Source organism: Gossypium arboreum, chromosome 1 (assembly GCF_025698485.1).
Source record: "Gossypium arboreum isolate Shixiya-1 chromosome 1, ASM2569848v2, whole genome shotgun sequence".
In the NCBI taxonomy this organism is placed as follows: Eukaryota; Viridiplantae; Streptophyta; class Magnoliopsida; order Malvales; family Malvaceae; genus Gossypium; species Gossypium arboreum.
The window spans coordinates 10,068,126-10,086,309 of record NC_069070.1 but is presented as its reverse complement, the minus strand read 5'-3'; the positions used below and the strand labels follow the sequence as shown (position 1 = coordinate 10,086,309).

The window sequence follows — 18,184 nt, the reverse complement described above, 5'->3', positions numbered from 1 at the left end:
ACCGCACACAACTAATCATTTCTACTAACTTCTTGAAACCTATAACAACCCGTTAACTGCCGCCAGACTTACTTAAAGGACTCAATAATTACATTAGTATAGTTGCTAAGAAGACTGTGATAGTAGCGCTGACATTGGAATCCCATAAAAAAGCCAATCTCCCATTACGATCAATTTTATCTACATAAAAGCAATTATCAGACTGAAGAGCAATACGAATTTCTGTTCTTTTTTCTTTTCTTTTTTTTTGTAATCAACTAAAGTTTCTATAAGAAAAACAAACTTGAGCTTATTAGAATTTATCACCTCCTTTAGAGATAAAACTGTACTCCGGTTGCCCAAACCTCGACAGTTCCAAGATAAACAATTCATGGCTCCTGGCAGGTCCCTTTTAAGAGACTGGCTTATAACGAATGAGTAGAGACAGAAGAGGGAGATAGATAGGCAATTTCTTTAAACCCGCCCACCTTGCTATAATAACCTGTGATTGAGGAAAAGAAGACTAGTTAACCTAAACTCTAGAGTGAGTCTCTATTGCACCGACGATCCCCTCATCTACCGACAAAACTCAGTTGTAATTTCTTCGGGCCACTCCCTAACAACCACCCCATCCCACATATCCAAAAATTTACGACAACTTGTTTCACTATGGCCTATTCGACAACAGAGATGGCAAACCAATTCATAGCTGAAAGAAATCGTCAAAACATTGTCCACTTGTCTTTGAATCTTTTTCTTTCTCATCAATGGTTCTCTTATGTCAAGCAGGACGTGAATATCCATAAAACTATTAATCACATTCCGTTTGTTACTTGCATCATAGTTTAGAGAAGTTCCTATAAGACCTCCTAAGCTTTTTGCAAGATTAATAGATGCTAACCTTGGGGGCAAGTCATGAACTTGGAACCAAAAATTGACAAATGAAAACTCAATATTTTCAGGATTCTCACCCTTAGCTAACTGATAGATAAGTAATAAACAATTATTAAACAATCATGAACCTCTTGAAATCATTTTTTTTAAGATCTACAAGATGATAGAACTTAATAAGATAAAAGTCCCCAAACCAATAGGTTAGATAATAGAGTACGCCTATCGCAGCAAAATTAGTGAACTGTTCCCCAAAACTTTGCCAAAAAAAAAAAAAAGAAAGATCATAGTTGATATCATCCTCCAACACATTTTCCACATTAATCACCAGTTTAGCTTCTTCTTTTTCCTTCAAGGGAAGGATCTGAAAGTCGTACTCCATAACAAACAAAACAATGAAACAACATAATAAGATAAAAGCAAACAATGAGAAGAAATTGACAAAGCAATACTAAACATGCACAAAGGCATGCTCCCGAAAAGAAGAAAATCAATTAGAACAAAATTAACAAAGCAATCCCAAACATGCACAAAAGGCATGACTTGCTCGCGAAAAAAGAGGAGGAGAAAAACTAGGGCTAGGCTTTAAAATCATATATAAATTTTTTATTTTTATTTTTCATAAGGGTGGATATAAAACAATCTAATAAGGAATGAAGTTTTTATCTGAGGTCCAAATTTAACCCTATAATTTCCAAAAGTTCACCAATAAACATTTATAGTTCACGGAAACAATAGGGGTAATTAAGTCATTTTGAAGGATTACTATATATACTCGAGGCAGCCATTGCTTGTAAAGTTGGTGGTCGCCGTTCACTTCAACGATGAACTCAACACTCAGTTTAAACCGACCGGTTCAAAATTATACTCTCGGCAGCTTTAAAAACCCTAAATTGATCGAAGCTAGGCCTTCTAGACATCAGTTATGTTCTCATTTGATCGACTTTTCAAAGCTTAAATGGTTCGGAAATGTAAATTCGAGGACCGGTTCGAGTGTTCAGCAGCAGCTACGAGATTACTCGGGTGAATCGAGAAGAATTACGTCTCGTCGAATTAGGGTTTCGTCCAACGATGCTCAGTTCGGTTCGTTTCCTAACAAAGGCGGGACTGAGTCATCGAGTTTTGCCGAGTTTATCACATCCGAGCGTGTTAAAGTGGTGGCGATGCTGGCTTTATCTCTGGCGCTTTGTAATGCGGATAGAGTCGTGATGTCAGTGGCGATTGTGCCGTTGTCACTTGCTCATGGGTGGAGCCGGTCGTTTTCCGGTATTGTTCAGGTCGGGTTGTTTTGCTCCTCGTGATTTTCAGTAATTCGACTTTGAAGAAAAAGAAGTTGTTTTTTATTGGAATTTAGTTGAATTTTGCGGAAAATGTAATTTTTGGAGCACAAAATGCATAATTTTGTATGCTTTTCTCTTCAATCATTTATGTTTTAGTTTTGAAGACTTTGTAGGAAACAAAGTGAATGTAGCAAAGGTAACGACCAAAGAGAGCCATAACTGCAGACGTGTTTGTTAGTTTAATTTCTCTAATTGGTAGAACAACTAAGCACCTTGTCATTTGGGTTTTATGTGTGATCAATCTCGGGTGGATGATTTTTTTAGAATAATGGTTTAAAATTAACTGCCTGATTTCACTCGCTTATTTAAAATTTGTTGCAGTCATCCTTTCTGTGGGGTTACTTAATTTCACCAATAGCAGGAGGGACATTAGTGGACTATTATGGTGGTAAGGCTGTAATGGCATGTGGTGTGACATTGTGGTCATTAGCTACATTTCTTACACCCTGGGCTGCTGAAAACTCTTTATTGGCATTACTTTTTGCAAGAGCTATGCTTGGTGTTGCAGAAGGTGTAGCTCTTCCTTGCATGAACAATATGATAGCAAGGTATTGGTGTATCTGGTTTTATTTACTGTTTGATGCTGATCACCTTAAATTGATGATTTAAATCATATGCCTTCAAGCAAGTTCATCTTTGTAGTAACAGTATGCGAGCCCAATTGTTGAAGCATTGTGCAAACTTTTTCTTTTAGATGGTTTCCATCAACAGAACGTGCAAGGGCTGTTGCAATGGCAATGGCTGGGTTTCAGCTTGGAAATGCAATAGGACTCACTTTGTCCCCAATTCTCATGTCCCAAGGTGGTATATTCGGACCATTTGTGATATTCGGACTGTGTGGATTTCTTTGGGTTTTAGTATGGCTATCTGCAACCTCAAGTACCCCCGATCGAAGTCCCCAGATCTCAAAATATGAGTTGGATTACATAATGAACAAGAGACAGAAATCCCATGCAGTGGAAAGCAAGCCTAAGACCAAAATGATCCCTCCATTCAGAAGATTGCTTTCTAAAATGCCAACATGGTCCCTAATTGTTGCAAATGCCATGCATAGCTGGGTAATGCATATTCCTTTCCCTGTAGCTTATTACTTGATAATTTGGTAAATTCAAAATGTGCTTATGCAGCTTGTGAGTACTCTCCGAATATCTTCTGTATGCTTCTTTCCAAGTAGAAGCAAGATGCTGTTGTCTTGCCTTTTTAGAATTTAATAGTTTTTGGTCTTCTTTTTTTCAGCCAATGCACACCTTTTAAGAATTTCAACGCATCATACGTTAATTGACAAGGAAAAGTAATTCAACAATGGGAAATTCTCATTGCAGTATCTATTTCCAGTCAGTTTTGCATCTCTCCTAAAACACTAACCTCTTTAAATATCATCCAGGGCTTCTTTGTTATTCTCTCATGGATGCCTATCTACTTTAACTCGGTAAGGGGAAAAAACTTAACTACGAGCTGTTCATTCTGTGATGTGTGCAAGAATATAATCTTGTTTTAAGTTGCAAATAAGGAACATTTTGGCAATAGGTCCATCATGTTGATCTCAGACAAGCAGCATGGTTTAGTGCTGTTCCATGGTGCATGATGGCACTAACAGGATACTTAGCTGGTTTATGGTCAGACACATTGATAAGGAATGGTACCAGTATCACTTTGACTCGCAAGATCATGCAGGTAAGGTTCAAAGAAAATGACGCTGTTGGCTTTAAAAATTGCGTGTCTCATAATATGTTTCATTGTGTTTTTTGATCATTTTCGTTTGGTTGTCATTTGCTTGTCTTCATTTGGTTCTGACTTCTTTTCTGCTCCTTAAGCATCCAATCTGTTTCTTATCTGCAGTCCATTGGTTTTGTTGGTCCTGCGGTTGCTCTTGTTGGCTTAACTGCAGCAAAAACTCCTTCAACTGCATCTGCTTGGCTCAGTCTAGCTGTTGGACTTAAAGCATTCAGTCATTGTGGTTTCCTTGTCAACCTTCAGGTCAGATTGCTGAGTAATCTTGAAATGTTAAATAATATGATTGAATGTCTTTTTCTCCCCTTTTCTCACTTTCTCTTTTGTTTCCGTTACCAGGAGATTGCTCCACATTATTCTGGTGTTTTACACGGTATGAAATTTTGCTTACATCAAATGTAAATTTTTTTTTTTTAATTTCTTTCTTCAATCGAAAAGATGGATAGCAAACTTCGTTAAGCAATAGACTTCATGGTACAATGAAAAATGGTCTGCATTAAATTTTCCACCAAAAGAGTAGTATTTTGTTATTACTGCTTTCAACAATTGCGCTCCTAATATAGATGTTGATTCCTCTATGTGTGTGTTTTTTTTTCATTGCCTGGTATTTGTGTGTGTGTGTGTGTGCATTGCTTGTCTTGATAGACAAGAAAGTAAATTGTAGAGCACTTCAAACAATTATCTTGGTACATGAGACTTCCAGTACTATTTCTGAACAAATGGACCAGAGCATGACAATTAATTCTATTGAGTAAAAGCAAATTTATTAGGAGCATATTGCTTTTCCTGATTCTAGTTAAAAAATAGAGAGGTTTCCCTTTTTTTTCTTTTTTCTCGTTTTCGGGAAAGGTTTGGTGGAAGGAAAAAGATACAATTCGACTATGCTTAACTAACCATCCCTTTATTTCTGCCCTTAGGATTGTCAAATACTGCCGGAACATTCGCTGCTATTTTTGGAACGGTTGGAGCTGGTTTCTTTGTGGAGCTGGTGGGATCATTCCAAGGATTTTTGTTGCTTACATCGCTCTTATACTTCCTTGCTGCTCTATTCTACATTAAATTTTCCACTGGAGAGAGAGTCAACTTTGATGAATCTGGTCAGTATCATAGCCACCATATAAATACTTAAGTCTCTACCAGGCTTCAGATATGAATGAATGGTAATTTGTAATAACAGGGTGCTCAAACTCAAGGTATAAATACTTATCTGACTATTAGAAGGCTATAAAGAGAAAGATTATCAGTGTGAATCAGTTTTATGACCACTATAAGATGTGTAATTATTAGCTGATGAGTTTCTTTGCTGACTTAACCCTGCACCATTGTTTTAATTTTCTAATCGGTTGCATGCATTATTCGTGATCAGCAGATTCATGAACAAGTTTTTAGACTTGTGGTACTAAACCTTAGTTGTTGAGGATGCGTGTGGAGCGTGAAGTGTGAAGTCATCTAGGGCAAGAAGAGAAGGGTGAGCAGTAAATCTTGTAAAATAATAATAATAATAATGGTGCTGTTAGTTTCTTGTATAAAGCCAGAGAAATGTGTAGTACATATTTTTTACTATCCGAGTGTGCATCAAAATCTGATTATCTGAAAGATAAAATCTAGAAAGTTATAAATGCTGAAAGCTGTCATCAATCTCTCCACCTTGCTTTCGGTGATTGATTTGTAGGCTCTGCACAATGAGTTGCTGCAGATGAGCGCCATCAATGGAATAGATGTAATATATACACTCAAATTTGTTAGTAGTATGATATATGGAATATATAAGTTTAAATTATAAACAAAATTTATAATTGCTCGAATGTAAAGTATTATTATTTTGACATGTTATTGTTAGCCTAAATATGGCATATATGTCCTTTTTTTTTATTTAATTGACTTTTTAGGGTTTTTTTAATTAGAGAAATAGGTCGTTTTTGGAGATACGTTTTCACACTTTCTCTCCTTGGATTTTTTGTAAGGTTTAAGTTTAGGGTTTTAGGATGAAACCGCAAAAGCTTATAGGTAGATTTGAGGGGTCGGGGATGCGATAACTCGTCTCAAAACATATACATTTCATATGTTTGGCCAAGATAGGACCATTACCTCAGAAATTCATCCTATGGAAGTCAGGTTTCAGGGTGACAATGTTTAATACATTCACAAGTCGAAGCCTAAGTGGAGGTCTCAGTCGGCGATCGTGATACGGTCACGGGTTCGATTATAACTGGGAGCCAGTTGACAATTGTTATGCAGTCACAAGTTTAAGCTTTTTGGATACCTATAGTCTTTATGTTTTTTGGTTTAATCAACGTAATTGTTCTCTCTGTTTTTAGGCATTCAGTGTTTTTAACCTTTCATTCTTATCCGAACGCTAATATCGAGGTGGACACAAGACGGCTCTTAAGAGAAGAGTGGATATTTCGGCGGAAGTAGAGGTTAAACTCAGGTCAGTGCGGCAACGGTTGTAATTATTAGTGGGTTGTTTAATAACAGCAATTGTTGTTGGCAAAAAAAAGCATCACTTTTACTCCACCAAAATAGTCGCTCCCGGCCTAAGAGTCCTCTTAAGTTCATGGTGGTGTCAACCTTCGGATAAGAAGGAAAGTTAAAGATATTGGTTGCGTGGAAATGGAAAAAAAAAATTACGCCGATTATTGCGGGAAGCCTCACAGTTTTTCCCTATGATTATGCTTGCGTAACGACTGTCAACTAGCTCTTTTGTTACACTCTGATCCATGATTACATAACGATACCTCTACGTAGACTTCACCCGTAACCATAAAAAAACAAAATAACCCTAGAACCCAACATCCACGGGATAGGTTTTAGAAGTAATGATCTCATCTCGACAGGATATATGAAATGTGTTCATCTCGGAGCTATATCGTATCACCAACCACTTAAGAATACCTCGAACTAGAAATTTTATTAGCGACGAAAATTTTTAGCATTGAAGCGGAGAAGAAAACAAAAAGAGAAATATTGTAAAGTGTAAGGATGAAGGTTGGGAAAGATAATGTTTTAGGGATGATGGAGTATGGAAGGAGAGCCTTCTTTTATAAACGCGGAGAAATGTGAGATTGCAAAGGAAAAAATCTTCATGGTCAAAAATGCGTTGCAGGACCAACATTTTCATTGAATATATTTAAAACATGTGTCAAATTTGTAAAAAAGTATTCAGGATCAGTTTTTTTTTTTTTGTAAACTTTATGAATATGTTTGTGAAAACTCGTCCAATTGGGCGAGCTTCCTTGCAGACATGGCAAGAAAGCACGTCTAGCTAGGTGTGCTTTCCTGTCATGTCACCAAAGAAGCTCACCTAGCTGGATAAGTTTTCACTAACATTTTCATAAAGTGCAAAAAAAGTACTTGACCTCGGGAATCCTGAGTAAATCTTAAGCACATTTTGAAGTATTGAATATCTTCTGAAGCATGTGTCTGATGAAATTATTTGATCTGTGAAACAGCTTTTCAAGCACCGAAAAGCATTTCATTATCATTATTTAACAAAAGTACGTCCTCAAAAACGGATTTTGAAGCATGCATTTACGTCCTCAGAAACGGATTTTGAAGCATGCATTCCCTCTCTCCTTGTTCTATTTTGTTATTAAAATACTAAAATATTCAGAACTTAGGCATGCAGCAAATTCATATTAAACATCGAAGAGTTGAGTTACGAGAGTTGTATGCATTTCTTTAGATAACTCGTCTGAAGATTTTCTAAATATCCAATTCATTTTAAATTGAAATGAGTTGATGAGTGAAATTCGTCGTTTACTACGACGATCAAATCTATAATACAAAAGTCGGGGTCATATTTGTAAGAGCTATATCAGTGGAATTGGCTTTCAAACGTACCATTCAATTACGTGAGCTTCGAACTAAAATCAGGAAAAAGTCGAGGGTTCAAGCTAATGAAAAATTTTGAGCTTGCAATGTGGATATCTGAAATCGGTTGACCCTTTAAGTATTAGTTATTTGATGTGGAAGGTGAGTTCGAGTTGGAGATGGTCATATTATCGCACTGCTCAAACGGAAATGTTGTAATGGAGTTATATGTCAAGTTTTCCAAGGCTGATGGAGCTGGTCATTCTTCAGTCACCATTGTGACTAATGTTGGAACCGAAGCTAAAGTAAAAAGTCTTAAATGGTTGTGCAGTGAGTTCACTGCTTTGTTACAAAGCTGCTATTATGATATCCTTGAAACATCAATGGGTAGACATTCTTCTATTTTCGGCACCGATTTAAACTTCGGCAGCCACTACTAATCGAGGTATATGTAACTTGAACTTCAACACTTGGGCATGACATCAATTAGTACGTTCAATTTCAACTTCGAATAATCAATGTCTTGGGGAAGAAGCACTTATATATGAGGGCCATCAACCTAATACCAGTTCGCAATCTGGTGCAGATTTTGTCGGGCACATGGGGTATAGAAGAATCAATGACTTACTCCTTACGATCAGGTCCAGTGAGGGTATATCAAACCCCTTGGTTGAAGATAACAATGAAAGCGTAGATGAAGAAGAAGAGGCAGCGAATGCAGTTGATGGATCAAAGTCAGACCCCAATCCAATTCGGCAGTCCAATCTGGATGGTTTAAAAGTAGTACTTTTTTTTAAACAAGAGCAGGTTCAAATTAAGTCAGAACCACAAGCAGGTTCAAATTAAGTCAGAACTTTGTGGTTCTGACAATAACGGTTTAGATAATAATCGAGATCTAAGATCCACATTCAGGGCATATAAACTTCTACCCCACATGACCAATATCGACCTCCCTGTTGATAGTGGTTTAGAGTTTTAGAAGCTACTGCACAGAACACTTGATAATGCAAGTTCATCGTCAGATATCCAAGTGTTGGAAGTTGGCATTGAATACCCCAACAAAAATGTTTTTCTTGCTGCATTAAAGCGATACAACTTTAAAAACAGCGTAAACTATCATGCCACAAAATTTCGTTCGAAGAAATTCAATAAAAAAGTGCGCAATGCACGATAAGAGGTGCAAATGAAAAATCATGGCATATTTTCAAAAGAAGACGAGCTTGTGGATGATTAAAAAGTATTTCAGTTTACATACTTGTGTTACATCAGGTGCACGATGCAATCACTCGATTTTCTGACATAGTGTGACTTGACTGGGTCTTTATTTTTCCCAATAATGTAACTTTAACTCGCAATTTGCAGTTGTAAGTCAAGATCTTCTAAGGCTAAACTCCAACATGATATCTGACATTATTCTACTTATACTGAAGGCGAGTCCCAAGATTCTCGTCTCGATGTTGATTGCCAACATCTGTAGCCAGCATGATTACACGTCATCGTACTATAAAGCATGGGTCGCAAAAAAAAAAGACTATAGATAAGTTGCATTACGAATGGGAAAGGTCTTACAACGATTTATGGCAATGGTGTCAAGTACTGGATCGATACGTAGCAGGTTTCATAACCAATCTGGAAAAGAGTAATCCACTGAATCTTTTAGACTTTTGATCAATGTAAGGAAGCTTTCTGACACTACAAGCCTTTGGTGCTATTGATTGTATCTGGCTGTATAGGAGGTATAAACATCGGTTGTTCATATTTGTTGTCTAGGATAATAATGAAAAAATTATGTCGATAGCGTTTGCAATAACTCCGAGAGAAAAGTTAATGATTGGGATTTCTTCTTAAGTCGATTGTGTTGTCATGTTTACCCCTAGCCCGACATATATGTCATATTCGATAGGGGACCAGGAATTTTGGTCGTTATTGAACATGGTAGCCTTTAGGATCGCACACACCATAAGTATTGTATACAACATGTCGGCTACAACTACCACTCAAAATGACCTTCGAAAAGTGAGCAAGATCAAGTCATTGACATGGGTATGTAGTTGCCATTATTTCCACAATCATGCTATACCATATTCTATTCATTGTTTGCATTCATGGGTATACTTTTCTTAACAGGGTTCGAGTCTGTCCAACATCGTTTCTATGAAATGTTGGATTACTTGCTTGCCATCAACAATTATGGTGTAGCATACCTTGTCAATTACCCTTCAAGCAATAGACATAATCGTATGACAAGGGTCTATAATACGAGCACATGACAAACATAGTTGAATGCATCAATTTCGTACTGAAAAGGACATGCCATTTTCTAATAATCTTGGTTGTCAAAGAAACATACTTTTGTTTGGCTGTATTATTTCCAAAGCGGCAGGTGGCATATGCTGGAAAGATAACGAGCGGTCACGTTTGGTGCGAAGATGTCATGAAAGTAATTAGACGAAATACAACAAGAGTGAACACTATGTATGTAGTGTGTCACTCGCATCGAAAACTCTAATTTTAGGTCACGGAGTATGCTAGACCCAATTAGGGCATATCAAGGGCATCATATCGTATCGACTACCAGAAGGGACTTGCGATTATGGGAGGTTTCAGGCACTTTGATTCTCATGCGCACATGTAATTGTTGCATGTGCGAATGTACGAATTGAGTATACACCTTATATCAACAATGTGTACATACTAGAACGCATACACAATGTATGGAAACCTAAATTCCCATTCGTCCCAGATAATAGTGTGTGGATGCTAATGTCCAATGCGTCGTTCGAGTTGGCCCCAAACATGAACTTGCATCGCATTCAGAGAGGTCGTCTGACTTTTACTTGGACACATACCAATATGGATGTTCAGGAGAGGGACAATCAATAGAGGTTATGCGGGTACTATGGAAACTTAAGGCATACGAAGGCAACATGTTCTGTATTGAGGGGGTATATTGGGGCCTCAACATCGCTAACATTCTTTTTTTTTTCGACGATAGAAAATTGATTACAATGCTTCATTTTTTTTGGTAAAGAATTTGTTCTTTCTTTTTAACTTACATTTCAACTGTATTTATGTAATGTAAAATTTGCTATTTTAAGTGTATCTTCAAGTACCAATTATAATTTCTCGAGGAATTGAGCTTTTTCAATTTTTACAAATTAGTCTCTGTACCTTTATTAATCACTAGTTCGATAAATGTGTCTATCCAAAGTTACTTATTTCATATTATATATTAAATATATAGAAATTTACGTATAACTTACATTAGAATGAGTTGCAATAGAAATATACAAAATGTTGTGTCTTTATTTATGTCATTTATACTTACATCACAATAGGTAAATATAAAATACATCATCGGTGTCGTCGAGCCGAATGTGTGTTGTAGGGCAGTGACTGACAGGTGCGCGTAGGATTTCTACATACAACTAGTGGTGTCAGCTCCTCTATTTGATCATGATAATTATCCTCATCTTCTTCGTCTTTATTTCCATTGTCGTTTTCATCATCTTCATCTCTACCTTCGGCTTCGTATCCATCGCCCTCCTCCGTGCTTGAGTGTGATGTCGTCTTAGCCTCCTATCATGTGTCCTCCACTCCACGAGAAGGTGGTTGTGTTTATGATCCACCTAGATAAAAAAATGACACAATGGGTGTTTGTGACACTATCAACGAATAGTCGTACGATGTTGCAAAACTCGAATACGTTGGTATTGACCTGAGCATCAATATTAGCATCAATGACGACATCGGTGATGGTACTAGCGTTGAGATTTGGCTCAACATTTACATCAACATGGGGGCGTAAAATACTAGGGACGAAAGTTCCCTGAAATATGTACCTATGATAAGGGTAAAAGCAAGGTGTTGTGATGGTGCATAATGTGGTGCTTGTGAAAAAAATGAGGTTAGTAAAATTAATATGAATAAGTGGAATGGAGTGAACTGATCGGGATGTGGCATAGATATTATTGGCACTTGTTGTGTCAAATTCAGCGACAAACCCCTCGCGAAACCTTTTCCAGACCTACGATGTTAGGTCGCTCGTTATTGCCTCTTCTGATAAAGTTGCCTACTCCTCACCTCTACTGATAACAAATATGGCTTGCTAATGACTCTAAACCAGGGTATGTACTCCAAACAGGTCATTGTGTCTGATGAGAAAAAAGGTTTGCGAATGGGTAAGACTTTCATCCTACGGCCCTAAATGTCAATGTATTACTTGTGTTAATCTTGTCAATTCTTGTCGTTCTTCCTCCAAATATCTAGCTTGTGCAGTGTTCCCATTTCTCGTGTGTTGGGAAATGTGGCCATATTGTAGTAAACATGTAACTGTTTTCTATTTATTTGAATGATGAATAAATAAATAAAGTTAATTTCACATTTCACTATTATGTCTTTTGTATTTTCTGTCTTTTATATTTTGCATACATAACAAAATTGTGACAAGCAAGTATCAGCTCATTAATTATCTAAAGTTCAAAAACTAAAGATAAGTAGCATTGTAAAGAACATTTACATTGTGATAACGACAACTTAGTTCAGTAGATTATCTAAATGAGTCTGTAATACCGTAAAAGAATCAAAGTAAGCATTTAATTCAAATACTGAGAAGGATTATTATGTCATCTACAATTTCAATTGGGGAGATGGCTAGTCTTGGCTAATGGAACAGTTGACTTCACGAGTAGAGACATACATGTATTCATTGGTAGAATGATACATTGGATTGGACTCAAGATGAATTAATTCTAAATCCATTTGTGAATTAATTCACTTGTGACATTCATGGTGTGATTTACCTAAATCCTGAGTTAGTCATTGACTATGCGTATGCAACTCATGTGCTTTGATATAAGTGGAGGCTTATGCTCTAAAGATGATCGAGCTCATAGCCGGTATGTTAGGTACATAACTTGTGTATGGCATGGCTTTACTAGCAATAGTGGAATTCATAGCTCAATTAAGGAGTTAATGATATCTCTCATTGGCATTTTGCAGATTGATAAATATGGAACATGGTCACTGGTTGCTAATTCTCGAACAAGCAATTTATCATAGTCATTTGTTGACAGTGATCATATTAATCATTAAGAATACACAATGGTGACAATGAGATAAAATAGGATTGTATTGAGTGAACGGATTTAACTCAAAAGAATCAAAGATATCATATGAGGGTAACACATATGATGAGGTCGTTGTTCAAAGCAATTGGATGAATTACTTCCGTGAAGAGTATAAAATAAGGAGTTTTCAATCATGGTATTTCTTGTGGACTGAATCCATGATTAAATAATTGCGAATTATTGAAATGATACTTTTGGACATAATTGCAATCACTAGTGCCTAATTGTATGTCTGATTGGTCCCTCCACTAGCTCAACAAAAGCTCGATCAGACTACATTTGAATCAGAAGAAAATTCTACGTTTTTGGAAATAATTTAATTTGAGTCGATTTATTCGATGTGGAATTAAATTAGGTGGTTGTAAGAATTGTTCAACTAGAGAATTTAATTAAAGAATTTTCTTGAAAATTTATTTTAGAAAAATTAATTTTGATTAAGTAAAATTGAATTAATCAAATCAATTAAAATTAATATGATATTTTTAGAAGTTAATTTTCAAGTCAAACATTGGCCTAATTGGTAATTGAACTTAAAAATTAGACTTGAAATCGTAAATAGGGCTCAGGAGCCCAAAATCGAACCAAGACCCAAAAAATTGGTTAAATTGAACTCGATTTGTGAAACCGAGCTGATGGTCCAACCGGTGGCTAGACCGAAACGGTCAGGTCGTCATTGACCTAGATCGAATCGGCTCAAGATACCGTAAGGGTGTCACACATGCACCACTAGACACAACGGTACTGGTGGCAGCAACGACAACATCTCAGTGGCCGACAGCGATTGATTATTAGTGATTGAGTAATGAAAGAGTTACTCTTACTTGGACTCTACCAAAGAATTTGATTTCAAATTAACTATTTTAAAAATATTATTATTTTAATATTTTAATATTTAATTTAATTTAATATTTATCTTGATAAATATTATATTAATTTAATATTAAAGTAATTAAATTTAATCATAGTTAAAAATCTTAACTTTCAAGTAAAATGTTTAGTTTAAAACAATTTCATCTTTTACTTTTTCAATTTCTCCCGTTAAATCAAGAAGGAACTTTGATTTCTTTGCTTCTTTCCTCTAAATTCGAATAAAACCAAAATTTCTAGTCAACTTAGCATGTGCTTATTATTTAAAATTTATACACATAATAATTTTTATATAATTGACTTCTACTCAATACTACCTCATAGCTACATTTCCTTTTTCAATAAATAAATATATTTTGCAGGAAATATTATTTTACTAATTTATTCGTAAACTTCAAAAATTCATAGAAAAAATAAATTTGTATGCTAATAATGTTTAAAATTATTTGAATTAAGTAATCATACATTTCATCAAATCAAAAAAAGTTAAATTCCCACATCCAAAGTCCAAACAGGCAACTCAAAAATGAGCGACAGTTAACAAAGTCGAGCAAATTTGTAGTCATATTTAATTAAACCACTACTTAAGTTCACAAACCAATTATTTATAAGGTTTTATTGAAACTACAAGGACAACATCATTCATCAAAATATACATCAACTAAAGCACTACCCTTCACGATGAAGAATCAGACCTGGGCGTCGCTGATCTTGAAAACGATCTGGATGACGGGCTTGCACTTCTACTTCTAGAGTGGCTGTGAGGGGTAGTTTTCTTACGTGGTGTAATGCTCCCCCTTGACCTCCTCTCTACAGGTGATGCACTGCGCGAGTAACTCCGTCGTGAGCTGCTCCTTTGCTTGGGGCTCAAACTACGTGAGTAGCTCCTCCTAGAACTTTTCCTTGACCGAGATGGTGTAGGACTTCCAGAAGCAGAGCGGTAACGATAACTTCTACAGTCAGCTGAATCATAGGACCGGTCATTTCTTCTATAGTATCGATCATCAGGTGAGTAGGAACAGTCCCGCCTTCTGTAGTATCGATCGTCAGGTGAGTAGGAACGATCCCGCCTTCTATAGTATCGTTCATCAGGTGTATAAGAACGGTCCAGCCTTCTATAGTATCCATCATCAGGTGAGTAGGAACGGTTCCACCTGCGGTAGTAACAGTCCTTGGGAGTGTAAGATCTATCACGCCTTCTGTAATATCGATCATCAGGAGAGTAGGAACGGTCCCATCTTCTATAGTAGCAGTCTTCTGACAATCCGCTGTAAGGGGAGGGAGAACGGGAGTACGACCTGTGCCGAGGGGAGTAAGATCTACTCCTACCCTTGCCAGATGAATAACGAGGAGACCGACTCTGACTTCTTGAATAAGAAGAATAACTTGGAGATCGACGAGGTGAGTTGCTTCGAGATCGATGACGAGCTGGATGCCGATGAGAAAATTAAAAACATAATCAAGCATACTCAAAAATTTCAAATAATCCTGATAACAAGAATGCTCATCAACTACAAAACATACCACGAGAAGTTCTCAACCCCAAATATCTTCCTGGAGTAGGAGTTCTCCCCCTCCGCCTCTTGGCCTGCAGTAAACACAAACTCAAAGCATGAGAAAGTGAAATTAAAAGAAGTTCACAAATAATATATGATAGATGAGAGTATAGCTGTTTTTCACTTTTTCTCGGAAAAGATTTTATAAATTTGAATCAACATGCAGAATAACTGAAACAGCAAAAGACATAACAGTTAAATAAAGAGAGAAATTCAGGGCATACAACCCTAACAGTCTGATTGTTGTTGTTGTGTTTGAATTGTTTGTTTAGATGTAAGACTTTTGGAGTTTGGTGAAGAGCTGCAACACACAGCTAACCTGCTGCCACAAAAGCTTCAAGTGGAAAGAAGCAAACAACTTTCAAACTATAATAACTGCCCGTCCATAATTCTTATACGAATTAAGCAAGGATCAATTACTACAATCATAGCAGCTACTGATCAAGATAAACCGAATTATGGATCTTTTACCTTCTCCACTGTAATGACACGTCCTTCAAGAACAGAGCGGTTCAAATACTTAATGCAACGTTCAGCTTCTTCTATAGTCGACATTGTAACGAATCCAAAGCCACGAGATTCCCTTGTCCACGGATCAACCACAAGATGAACATCAACCACCTATACATTAAGTTCCCCATTGTAAGAACTTTGAAAGCACATACAGATATTGCTTAACCATACAGAAATTTTATACTCAAATTCAAACATAACAATAGACGTGCAAAGTTATACTCAACCATACCTTTCCCTCACTGGAAAAATGCTTCTCCAGCTCTCTCTTGGTGATCCGATGTGACAAGCCTGTCACATACAAATTGTTCCCAGGATTTTCAACACTCCTACCAATAAAAAAACAAATGGGAAAATTAGGTATAAAATAATTGAGACAAAAAATAAAACCAATAAGCAGTAGCAAAGCAGAACAAGATCACTAAACAATACCTTGAGCGACTCCTTGACCTTGACAAAGATCTCGAGACAGACCTCCTGTACCTCTTGTATGGGGAAGGAGATGGAGAATAGCTTGACCTCCTAGAGTAGGACATCTGACAATATGAACACAATACACATCTCAGTACTTACTTAATTCACAAACAGTAACTTTTCAGTTACAGCCTCTCTTTTATAATATAAATACATAATTTATTCATACTTAGAAGCATTTACACTAAGAAGAAACCCATTTTCTTAACTCAAAATAACAAAATTCCCCACGTTCTGAAATAGTTCTTCATAATCAGATCTTCAAATCAATCTTTCTATAACCGATTGGTTAGAATTTTAAACGCTCAATTTCCTTTAATTTCACCTACCAGGTTAAATTAGAAAAGTACCAACATATAAAACAATCAGAATTGAAATATAATGAATATGCTATATAAAATTAGGCCTTCTAATGCAGCAACGGATCATAAATCAACATAATTGTTGCTACATATTATATAAACGCTCAACTTTTTTTTTTAAATTTAGTTCTTTAGAAAACAAAGATTCAAATTAACTTTCAATATAGCAAAGTAATCGAAAATATTTTAATTTGATCACAGACCTATCTCTCTTATCAGAAAACGAGGGCGAACTCAAATTCAAAATCAACAAACAAATAATTTAAAAAAAAATCCCCTACCAACACTTACATATAAATTATGAAAACAGCGTATAAAAAATGAAAAATTTAATTGGAAGGATAAGTTACCTTAAACAAATGAACAGTTAAAGATAGAGGATGGAGTGTTTTAGATCTATCGTATTCTTTTCTTAATAGCGAGGGTTTCTTACGTTACGCAGCGAAAGATGTAGAAGACATTGAAGAAAGGCTGGTAAAGCATTTTATATATAGGAACGAGGTTCTGAAGTTTCTAGAGAAGCGGACGTGAGGAGTGCATTAAAATTCGGTTGAATCCTTCCCGTTTAAGGTCCGTGGGCCTTTTGGTCACTGCATAGCGTCTGTTTTAACGTTTCGGGTTAGGGCCGTTGTCCGTTAGGCACTTAGGCTCTAGAGACTAGATGATAGGACTCTGAAACAATCCATCAAGAAATTGAATCGAATCGATAATTTGGTTTGAGTTTTTTATAGTTTAATTCGGTTTTAGTTAGATAATATCATTAAATTATATAATTTGATTTGATTTTAATTTATTATATTAGACATTGAAAAGTTCAAAAAAATTTAAATTTAAAAAATAATATTTTTAACATATAAACTCATTTAAAACCCAAAACAAAAAGATTTTTTTAATTCTAAATATAACTTTTATTACACTTTTACATATTCTATAATTAAATAAAAATAAACCCTAAATCTAATTTTAATCTCATCTTCTCACAATTTCATTGCCTATTTATTATTGTTGTTGTTAAAACTTTCAAGAATTCAAGTCTTCATATATTTTTACTTATTATGTATTATGTTCTTTTTAGTATTATCGTCGTTGTTAAAACTTTTATAATTTTGGTTATTATTATTAACATTTTCAAGTTAGGTGGTTTTTGCTATTATTATGCCTTGTTTGGTTACTAGTGTCATATGAGAAAAAATTTTATTTATTAAGTATGTGTTACAATAGTTACATATAAAATAAAAAATAGTTAGTACAAGTTAATCTTGAAATTCTAAGTATAGTAATAACTTTTATACAAAATAGGATTTCTTCAAAATAAGTGAATAAATTTTCTTCTCTTTACTGAAAATAAGTTATGAGAATAGCTATATATTATTAATAAAATTAGTTTATTAAAATAAAAATAATGTTTAAGAAACATAAAACAAAAATAATTTTATCGATTAAGGTTGAAAAGTCGTAATGCAAAGACACTATCTTGGATGGAACAAGTGCGCCCATTCTTTGAGAATCCATGGAGGGGTAAAAGGCTC

The 18,184-nt window shown here is 35.6% G+C and overlaps 2 protein-coding genes across 4 annotated transcripts; one reads left to right on the top strand and one right to left on the bottom strand.

The window, feature by feature from the left end:
* Positions 1-1,539: 1,539 nt before the first annotated feature.
* LOC108483758 (probable anion transporter 4, chloroplastic) lies at positions 1,540-5,730 on the top strand. Of its 3 annotated transcripts, none has more exons than XM_017787326.2 (9): positions 1,540-2,147; positions 2,532-2,758; positions 2,905-3,268; positions 3,595-3,639; positions 3,738-3,884; positions 4,050-4,187; positions 4,281-4,314; positions 4,859-5,038; positions 5,311-5,730. In XM_017787326.2, exons 1-9 carry the CDS (start codon positions 1,695-1,697, stop codon positions 5,316-5,318), a joined length of 1,596 nt encoding a protein of 531 aa, XP_017642815.1. In that variant the 5' UTR covers positions 1,540-1,694; the 3' UTR covers positions 5,319-5,730. The 3 variants fall into 3 exon arrangements, 2 of the variants coding, with proteins under 2 accessions (XP_017642815.1, XP_017642814.1); XR_008281761.1 differs by having other exon boundaries at positions 1,604-2,147; positions 4,859-5,134; XM_017787325.2 differs by having other exon boundaries at positions 1,632-2,147; positions 5,308-5,730.
* Positions 5,731-14,168: 8,438 nt separating this feature from the next.
* On the bottom strand, positions 14,169-17,231 carry LOC108483585 (serine/arginine-rich splicing factor SR45a). Its single transcript, XM_017787062.2, has 6 exons — positions 17,006-17,231; positions 16,252-16,355; positions 16,052-16,148; positions 15,778-15,927; positions 15,275-15,338; positions 14,169-15,178 (listed from the first exon to the last, which is right to left on the bottom strand). Exons 2-6 carry the CDS (start codon positions 16,353-16,355, stop codon positions 14,427-14,429), a joined length of 1,167 nt encoding a protein of 388 aa, XP_017642551.1. The 5' UTR covers positions 17,006-17,231; the 3' UTR covers positions 14,169-14,426.
* Positions 17,232-18,184: the final 953 nt, after the last annotated feature.